A 9,996-nucleotide genomic window follows, 5' to 3' on the forward strand; every position below is an offset into this window, starting at 1 on the left:
TTTAAGAAAGTACTACCTCTGCTGACAACAAGGGATTTTTCTTCAAACTAAGGGGCAGATTGTATGAAGTGTGATGTTGTGCAGTAGCAAAGATGTGGACCTTGAATGCAGAAGATTTGCAATGGCTAAAAAGAAATGAAGCAAGGATGCTTCACCGGATGTTTATGGTTAGTTTGCATGTATGATGGAATACAAATAAGCTGAGAGACAAACTATATGAGGAATCAGATGTGAGGCATAATATACTTATTGTGTGTGTGTGTGGTTAACAATTCTGGTATGGAATGGATGTGTCTGGTATACAACATCCTTCTCCCCCCCCCACCCTTCCCCTCTCATATTTCTCCAAAACCAGTTCAATCTAAGCATTTGTCCACTCAGTCTGAGACAACCACTGCCAACAAGGATGACCACACATTCTCTGGCTAATTAGTTACGATTCTAAGTCCCAGCTCCAATTAAAGTGTAGAAAGGAACCAACAAATATTGTGGAAGAGGATCAAAGACCAAGTCTGCAGAACTGTTAAGAAGAAAAACTCTCAAAATATTACCCAACGATGTGACAAGCAGAACAACAGGATGGAAAGTAAAACTATAGTTTGTTAGCCTCAACAGGACAGAGAGGATTGATAGGAATAGAGAGAGAGAGAAGTAGAGAGGGGGGAGTAGAGAGAGGGGAGTAGAGAGAGAGAGGGGAATAGAGAGGGAGAGAGGGGGGGGAGTAGATGTCAGTTAAAAAGTATTATCTGAGCAGAAACAACAATTTTAAACTCCTAAAGAATGCAACAAATAATTAATGGTTTGTTAATTGGCTCAGAGAGATGTCTGATGGTCAAGTGCACAGCTAAGGGTTTGTGACCAAGACACTTATCTCTCGAGTGGCTCAGTCTACTTAACTGTAAAAAGGTACCACAGGTAGGAACAATCCACTGTTGTAAACAGTAGCAACACTCTTATTGTGACTCTTCTTTAGCCCTAGGTCAGCCCTGATCGAGCAGACCCATAATCAACAGCATTCCAACCACGACCATCCTGTTTTATCTTGAACAACATTATTCAATGTGTCCTTTCTTAAGATAGTAGGATATGATTTGAGAGAGATGTTGGCTGTTACTTCAAGCAGGTCTATCTTGTAGTGCCCCTCTGTACAGTTTGGAGAAGGGTCAAGTCTGTGAAGCCAAATTTCAGGAACATAACCATTCCATGGAGCTGAAGTTGTCAGTTCTGCCCCAGTAACGTACTGATTGATGGTCAAGAAAAGAAACTGAATGAGGGGACAGTTAATGGTGAGGTTAATCCCAGAAACATCATCAAAGTTGTCTAAGCTGTATAATTATCAAGTTTCATACCCAGACAAAGTATGGAGGGTGGGGTGGGGGTCTAAAATCTATCAAATCATTTCAAAAGTTATAAGTTGAGATAAGTAACTGAGATTTGTAATGTCTCCCTTTTCTTAGAAACAAGCATAATTTTCTGGGGGCTTTTTTTTTTATCACATTGGCAATCAAATTAAATGTCTTTAACAATAGGTTGATTTAGTACTCAGTCAGGTCGATTCCTATAACAATTCCTAGATGCGAATGGAAGACTGCAGGTTACTGAGCCGTCAGGAATCAGTTCAGAATATCCCATCATACGGAAATGTTATCAATAAACTGGTGTTTCATCCAAATGAGCATCTCTTGTAGAGTTCAAGTCTCGATGCATAACAGAGGAAATACTCACAGCCCGGAGCCACTTGTCTCTCATTAAAAGAAGTACAATGACTGTGACATTAAAGTACTACAAAACTGAGTACATCAACACTTAGTACTACCATTATTGCTGTCTCTCCTCCAATGTCACTGACAGTCGTTGTGGTCTCAGGGCACAGTAACTCTGCTCCCTTTGTTCCCATTTTCCTGACTGATATAAAACCAAGGGCCACCCCTACTCCATGGTGGGGTGGTCAGCAATAGGAAGGACCATCATTCTGCTGTGGAATAATAGCAATATAAAAAAAAACTTTTTGATCCTGCAAACATGGAAAAAAAATTAATGTAAAACAGCAAAAAATTAAACATGAGAAAAAAAAGAGGAAGTTTGTGTTTGTTAGAGTTTGGGTATCATGAGAGGTGATGGAGGACAAAGTCGGTCAAGCGTCCAGGTAAGTATTTGTGGTACTCAATGTTTGCTTGGTTTAAAACTCTGGCAGTGAGACACTGCAGGGAAAGAGGTTCTTTTACAGGAACAAGTTTAGCAGCATCAAAGACAATGTACGGTGATTCTTTGAGAAATTTTCCCAGAAACTGGTTTTGTGTTTCATGACACGCTTGGAGAATAATGTCTGTCGGCTGCCATTTTCCATGAAGCCTTAAAGAGATTGCAGGTTTACTTCCATCCGTGATGCCTTCCTGTTCAGCATGTGACTGTTCTGTCTGAGACAAAACCTTGGTGTATCGATCAAGAACAGAACAGGAGAACCTCTGAAAGCTTACCGAATCCCATTTGTGTTGGTAATGAATGAGAATTTTGAGCAAGTTCACCACAAACAGTAACAACGTTTCCCATGCATTCACCTTGTAAGAACTTTTCAAAGATCTTTCTTCACAGTTGCTGTTTTGGAGAGATTCCCAGTTGATGACGATATCACTAGCAATCTGCCGCACAAGATTTATGACCTCCCTGAATGGCATCGAATAATGTTGATCTTTACTGTATATTTTCCAAAACACCTCCAACTCAAGTGTAACAATATCAGGGCCCGTTACACACCTCATTCTTTGACAGGCTCGAAGTAAATGGCAATATATGTCCCATGCTAGTGAAACATTGCCGAGGTCGCACTGCAGCCATGCTGCATAACCTAAGGCCTCAAGTGACGTACAGCAAACCCCTAATACTTTTTCTGTCACCATTAGTGCAGGAAATTCAAAGACATCAATGTTGTGTTCAGCTTCATCAAGAGCTTTAATAAATATCTGTGTTGTGGTGCTGTCAAAGTACTGTTGTGGAGAATGTTGTGGGTAAGGAAAAGTTACCAGTAAATAGATGAGTATTCTCCATTGCCAGTGTGTGGCAGCAAGCCGGAAACTGTTCTCACCGAGGCCATTGCATGTGTAAGGACTGAAGCCTTTCTGGAGGAGAAACTTAAACACCTCTAAACTACCTTTACAGGCTGCAAAATGCAGGACTGTGTCACCCTTTGCATCAGTTGCATATAAATTAGCACCATTTGAAGAGAGGAGATCTACTAACTCCGTGTTAAAGACCGATTCCATCAATGGAGTCACTCCTTTATGGTCAGCAAAATTAACATCAGAACCTCTTTCAATAAGAAACTTAACAATGTCCACGTTGCCACCCTTAACAGACATTTTCAGAGCAGTGCTACCCAAATGGTCTTTGACATTGATATCAGCTCCATAATCAAGAAGGATCTGTAACATATTCTTGCAGCGTTCTGATGCAGCCACTAAAAGAGGGGTCACTTGAGCATCATCATTATATATCACAGGTTGATCGACAGGAACATTGCATTCCTGTAACAAATACTGAACAAGTTCCAAGTTGTTGTAGGAAACGGCCAGAAACAGCGCAGTGAATCCTTGGATCTTTCGGCTGGCAATACGTTTGCGATGTGGCATTTTAAGAGGGTCCAGTTTGGACTTCACACCAACCAGGTTACATTTCCTCACATAACGCATCACTTTGTTTGATATGGAAATAATCTGCTCTCCTGTAAGTTGTTGTGACATCTTTCCTGAAAAAATAATAAAAATAATAATAATATTAGTGAGAGATGTTAGAAATAATAGTTCTTTTATATTACCAAATGGAAATAACAATTCCTTTATGTTATCATGTGGCTAATTGTCTTCTAATTAGGTTCTTCTAATAAACATCACAGTCTTAACCTTCAATAAATGCTAATTATGCAAATATTGATCAAAAACAACCCCACAGTTAAATGTATGATTATGCCAGAGTTCCCAAGCAGATGGCATCAGTAATTAAATGAATCTATCAACATCTATAATCCTGATCTATTTAGAATGTAGACTCTTAATGACCAATTAATTATCAGTTAGTCAGTAAGTTTCTTTTATAATGAAATTTGTAGTCTAAAGGATTTTTAAGTATAATGACCTTATTAACTTAGCTTGTATCTTAATTATCCACTTCTAAAAAACAAAAAGGGAAACAAAATAGCCAGCTGATTACCCGTCAGCTTGCCAAACATACTGTTAATAGTGTTTTTACTTCCTGAACCAGCAATTACCCTGACAGAGCATGAAAGAGATCTTAGCCATTCACCTTCAACTTCCACAAAACTCATACGTCCTCTACCATTTTGTAGACACAGCTTGAAAACTATTTTAGCTGAAAAATTCCCGGCAAATCCAGTCTCCTTTTTTGCCAGCAACACAAGAAAACAAAAAGAACCAGCCATCACACTCAACACTGGGAGTTAAACCACAACATCTATGACACGTAGAAGATGTGTCAAAAGATAGCAAAATGATGCAGAAACATACTTAGAGCCATCCCAGTTACTTTTGGCCAAAACATTGCAGTTCACACACAAGCATTATACAATCTGCATCTCACTTTGGGAGAGAAACGTTTTATTAGCAAAAGGGGTAACCACTCCCCAACCCATTCTTACTCTGGCTCCTCTACTTCAGGAACATTCACCTCCACTGTTAATTAACCCTTCCGTTACCGTATTTATTTCGAGATGCTCTGTGTTTCTTTCAATTAATCTTAAATACAACAAAGAATTTAGTGAAATAACTTTGTTATCATTCAGCTGGTGTTAGGAACATAAACTGTAACTAAGGTTTGGTGGAAGGTTTTAATTCAAAACTTTTGAAAACAAGACATTTTTACTACAGAGCCAGAGGCGGTCTCAGCCCGGTTGGCATCAAAAGGGTTAACTCACGCAAGTAACAGAAGCTACTGACCACTTCAAGGGAACCGACTCAGTGTTTGAGAGAAACTATCTCCTGTGCACATTTAGTGTTTGTAACCCCTGTGCAGAGACCATATATCAAGTCTGTTTTCTCTTAACCTGCCAGTGATTCCACTACATTTCTTGTGTCCATAGTTTGCACTGGGTGCATTGTATGGAATTGTTACATATTAAACAAGTGGCTATTTCCTTGATGGAACCAGAGTTCTATCAATTTCCCCACTAATACGTTGCTCAGTTAACTCCTTCAAGACCCCTTGATTTCAGGTTTTACTTCCACACCTGGAATTTCTTTTTTAATTCTACAACAGATACAGCTGTAAAAATGTCACCAGCACAAGAGTTTCCACGGGCAGCAACTCTTGAACTTCTGTGACAGCGTTGAGGATTATGACAAATAGAAGGGGACTGACAACTAAGCCCTAATGCACTCTAACCTGCATGCAAAATTTGTCAGCCTAATATAGATAGAGTGGAGGCTTAGTGGTTAGGGTATCAGCACCATGATTGTAAGATTGTGGTTTCAATTCCTGGACCGGGCAACGCATTATTTTCTTGAGCAAAACACTTCATTTCACGTTGCTCCAGTCCACTCAGTAACACTGCAGTGGACTGGCATCCCGTCCAGCAGGAGAACACGCACACCATAGAAACCGGGAAACTGGGCCCATGAGCCTGGCTAGGCTTTAAAAGGGCGCATTTATTATTTTTTTTTTAATATAGATAGAATCACTATTTTTCTGCTGTCGTCTGTGGTGGCCGGCTCAAAATATATATTTAGTATATTGAGTCAATTTCCTCAACTATGGCCCATTGTGACTGAAAATGAGTGGAGTGCGCAACATAAAAAAACCCATGTCATTATATTTGAAAGTAATTTGTCATCGACAAGAAACTGGAAGACATGAAAATATTCCTTATTTTATGTTTAGCATTGTACAATATAGTTAAAAGTAATCAGTATCAGAACGATCTAGCCTAAAGGGTACCCTCGCTTTTGTGGGCCTGTGAGGATTACAAAGGGGAAGGGGAGCACAAATTACCAGGTTTAATAAAATTAAGGTGGTTTTAAATTTGACCGATAACTTGGCAAAGAAAGAATTGATGCAAACTCAGTTGTGTCTTTTATTAAAGAGAGAGGAGAGCAAAAGACTTCATTAATATTGAGAATGGAGCTGGTATTTTGCAGAGTAACCTTACTACAATCATCATCATCATCATCATCGTTTAACGTCCGCTTTCCATGCAGGCATGGGTTGGACGGCTTGACTGCGGACTGGCGAGCCAGGAGGCTGCACCAGGCTCCAATCTGATCTGGCAAAGTTTCTACAGCTGGATGCCCTTCCTAACGACAACCACTCTGAGAGTGTAGAGGGTGCTTTTTAAGTGCCACTGGCATGAGGGCCAGTCTGGCGGCACTGGCAACAACCACGTTCGAATGTTGTTTTTCATGTGCCAGTAAGGCGACACTAAAGGTGGAAAGTATTTTGAATGATTAACCTATAACATACCCATTTCCTCTTATCTGATATACTCTTTTACTTGTTTCAGTCATTTGACTGCGGTCATGCTGGAGCACCGCCTTTAATCGAGCAACTCGACCCCAGCACTTATTCTTTGTAAGCCCAGTACTTATTCTATCGGTCTATTTTGCCGAACCGCTAAGTGACGGGGACATAAACACACCAGCATTGGTTGTCAAGCAATGCTAGGGGGATAAACAGACACACAAACACACACACATACATACATACATATATATATATATATATATATATATATATATATATATATATATATATATATATATATATATATATATATATATACGACGGGCTTCTTTCAGTTTCCGTCTACCAAATCCACTCACAAGGCTTTGGTCAGCCCGAGGCTATAGCAGAAGACACTTGCCCAAGGTGCCACGCAGTGGGACTGAACCCGGAACCATGTGGTTGGTAAACAAGCTACTTACCACACAGCCACTCCTGGATATCATTACATTGAACAAGAATCACAAGAAAATAATTCAATATTATATTTAACGACATACACAACACACTTTTTTTACAAAAACGAAGTCTCAAGAAATTGCCCTGGGTCCTATATGCAAAGTTGAATTTCTCGTCAGCTAATTTTGTCCCTGATATTCACTATTAATAGGCTTGATTTTAATCTAGACCAGCAGTTCTCCATCACGGCTCCCAGGGCCGCATGGACCCTCAAGCATCCTTCCAGCTGACCCTTGTTCTCCCCCACCCTCTATAAATATAATAAATTGTTCTTTGATTCGAGCTCTTTTTTTTTATTTTTGGTGCGGCCTCCTAAAAAAATTAATAACTTGGATCTGGCCAGGATATAAAAAGAGGGTTGAGAGCCACCGATTTGGAGGGTCTCTTCCTCCTAGCCTTATTCTATAATAACACTGTTTACTTAAACATTATTATCATTTCTTTTTATCACAGGTTTTGTTGGAACTCCTGAAGTCTTGCATGCGTAGTGGGCTTCCTACCTGCAGCCTACGGTACCATCCTACCCGTTCTTTTCAACTACCTAATCCTTTGCTAATTATTCTGGCCGTGCCAAGGAAGCAAACGTTTTGTAACAGTTCCACTGGACACTCTTTTCCAATTTCCTTGATATTCCTCTAGATGCTTTCTGATATTATTATTATTATTATTTGTACTGCAAAAGAAGTTGTACAATCTTGCAGTAAATTACAGACCATCGTACAAATTCAGTACTGCATAGTGTTTAACAATTCATAGCGGAAACCACGTTAAAATAACAAAAACCTGGAAAGTGAAAATTTTGTTTAAAACTGGCCCCGACAATAATGGTGAATGTAAAAATCTAACTTGGATTTACCGAAACTGTACAATGGTTTGTAATTTACAGCGAGATTGCTTTAAATATTATATACTTTAATGCACTACAAACTTTTTTCCTGAATATGCGCTGTTGAAATTGGGGTGCGCCTTATTGTGTCCGAACAGCTTTTATGTCACGAAGGACTGGAGTTAAAAAGCTGTGCACTTCTTTCTTTCTGATTACAAAGAAAAATTAAATAAAATTTATCGTCATAATAATCTACATTTTCGAACACATGTGTAGATGAAGTAAATACGGAGGAAAGAAACTTGGATGGTGACCTAAAGTGTAGTTATGCCATCAATATTCTAGAGATGGTCTTACTGAATTCTCATAAAAAGAAATAATATATTTCTTAATCTCTCAGAGAGATTTATGCCGTAGCAGCACGATAAAGTGATAGTATGTTGTCAACTTAATGTGACAGTCCCATGAAAGGGAAGAATGCTACTGTTATTTAGCCCTAGGTAACACCGTTTCCTGTTGGACTTGATATCATAAAGAAGTTTTCAATAACTTTTTGCTTAACAAAACATCTTTAATTACAGTTACCCAAATTAGTAACTATACAATCATCATTACGCACTTTAACAGAAGTATTTTTGCTGGATAACAAACGGAAATTATATGATGAGAGGAAACTAAAGTGAATACAAACAAGATCAAAAGTAAAATAAATTGGTCTGTGAAGAAGACGACTTCTTAATAAAGCCTTGAACCCCCGAAGAATGGTTCTTCTCTAAAAAAAGTTGTACTTTTACTTTCTCGCAACAATTCTAATTTGTCCGACTTTTAACCGGTTTAGAATTTTATTAATACTCCGGCATATATCCTGCTCGTTTGTTTTCTTTTCTTTTCCAATTCTTTGATAAACACAAATACAAAGAGAAGAATAAAGAAACATCCTCGTCCACTTATTTGGCGGAACGAGTTCGATCTCTTCTGTTGTCTTTCGATTTTGCTTGAATATATTTTAAGATTTTCGTCAGAAGTTGGAGAGAATTGTTTAATATCAATATGGTTTATTAAGAGCAAATAGATTTTATATATTTCCTCAGAGTTTAACAATTCCTGCCGGAAACAATGTTTAAATAACAAAAACCCAGAAAATTTTAAAAAACTGGAACCAACAAAAACGGGGAATATAAAAAATCTAACTTGGAATTACTGAAACACTGAAAAGAAGAGATTCCGGTTGTGCTAAAATCAAACTTTTTTTTCTATCCCTGCTTCTCTTTTTTTTATCGACAACACATAAAACGTCATTTGGAGAAAATACAATTTACAAAAATACGATTCTTACCTATTATATATCGTGTGTGTGTGTATTTTATTTATTTATATACATATATGTGTGTGTAATAGGGCTGTATATATGTATAGGGTACACGTTTTACCTACATTGAAGGATTCACTTTTCCGTTTCGGGAATTCAGGAAAACCAAATTAGATTTTAAAATTCTCCTAATTAAGGCTCCTAATTTTAATTACGCCGCTTTCCTCATCTTATAATAATTAATAATAAATCATTTAATAATATAAATAATAAATAGACATACCAAAAATGAGATCAGTTTGATCAAAGTGTTGAAGGCAATATGCTGTGTAAAAATGTCATTCTATTCAGAAATTAAGAAAACGATCGGTCGTCAAAGATAACAAAAACAAACAAGGATGTGAAGAATATTTACAGAAACGAACAGCCATCATTGAAATCCCGACGTCAGTCGGAAACCGGTGTAAAGTTTCTCCTGTAAAATTAGTCCATTTTTTCAAAAGGCGTTTCCGCCTAGATTAACTGTTTTTCGTCCTTTCGGGGTCGATAAATAAAGTACCTGCGGGTAGTGAGAGTATCGACTAATTCCCCACTCCCTTGTGCCTATATTAGAAATACTTATCAAGCAGTTTGGACTCGCTCATTTCAATGTGTTTAATATCAAAAATCTAGTTAGAAATAATTACATGATGAGAGAAAGAGATTAGATCAATGACTAACGTTATTTTATTTCTTTCATTCTTTCCAGAATAATAAAAATAATATTAGTCAGTATTTAATGTTGTCATTTCCTAACTGCGTATCTAATGTAAGCTATGAACACATAAGAGGGGCAACAGTATAACAAGAAGGTTAATAGCCTTTGTGTGTGGCAGGTGTGCAGGTACAATAGACACTA

The 9,996-nt window shown here is 38.0% G+C and overlaps 1 protein-coding gene across 1 annotated transcript; it reads right to left on the reverse strand.

Annotated features, from left to right (window-relative positions):
• Positions 1-380: 380 nt before the first annotated feature.
• Positions 381-9,677, reverse strand: LOC115219084. The gene is made up of 2 exons (XM_029789150.2): positions 9,382-9,677; positions 381-3,742 (listed from the first exon to the last, which is right to left on the reverse strand). Exon 2 carries the CDS (start codon positions 3,735-3,737, stop codon positions 2,106-2,108), a length of 1,632 nt encoding a protein of 543 aa, XP_029645010.1. The 5' UTR covers positions 3,738-3,742; positions 9,382-9,677; the 3' UTR covers positions 381-2,105.
• Positions 9,678-9,996: the final 319 nt, after the last annotated feature.

Source organism: Octopus sinensis, linkage group LG14 (genome assembly GCF_006345805.1).
Source record: "Octopus sinensis linkage group LG14, ASM634580v1, whole genome shotgun sequence".
NCBI lineage: Eukaryota > Metazoa > Mollusca > Cephalopoda > Octopoda > Octopodidae > Octopus > Octopus sinensis.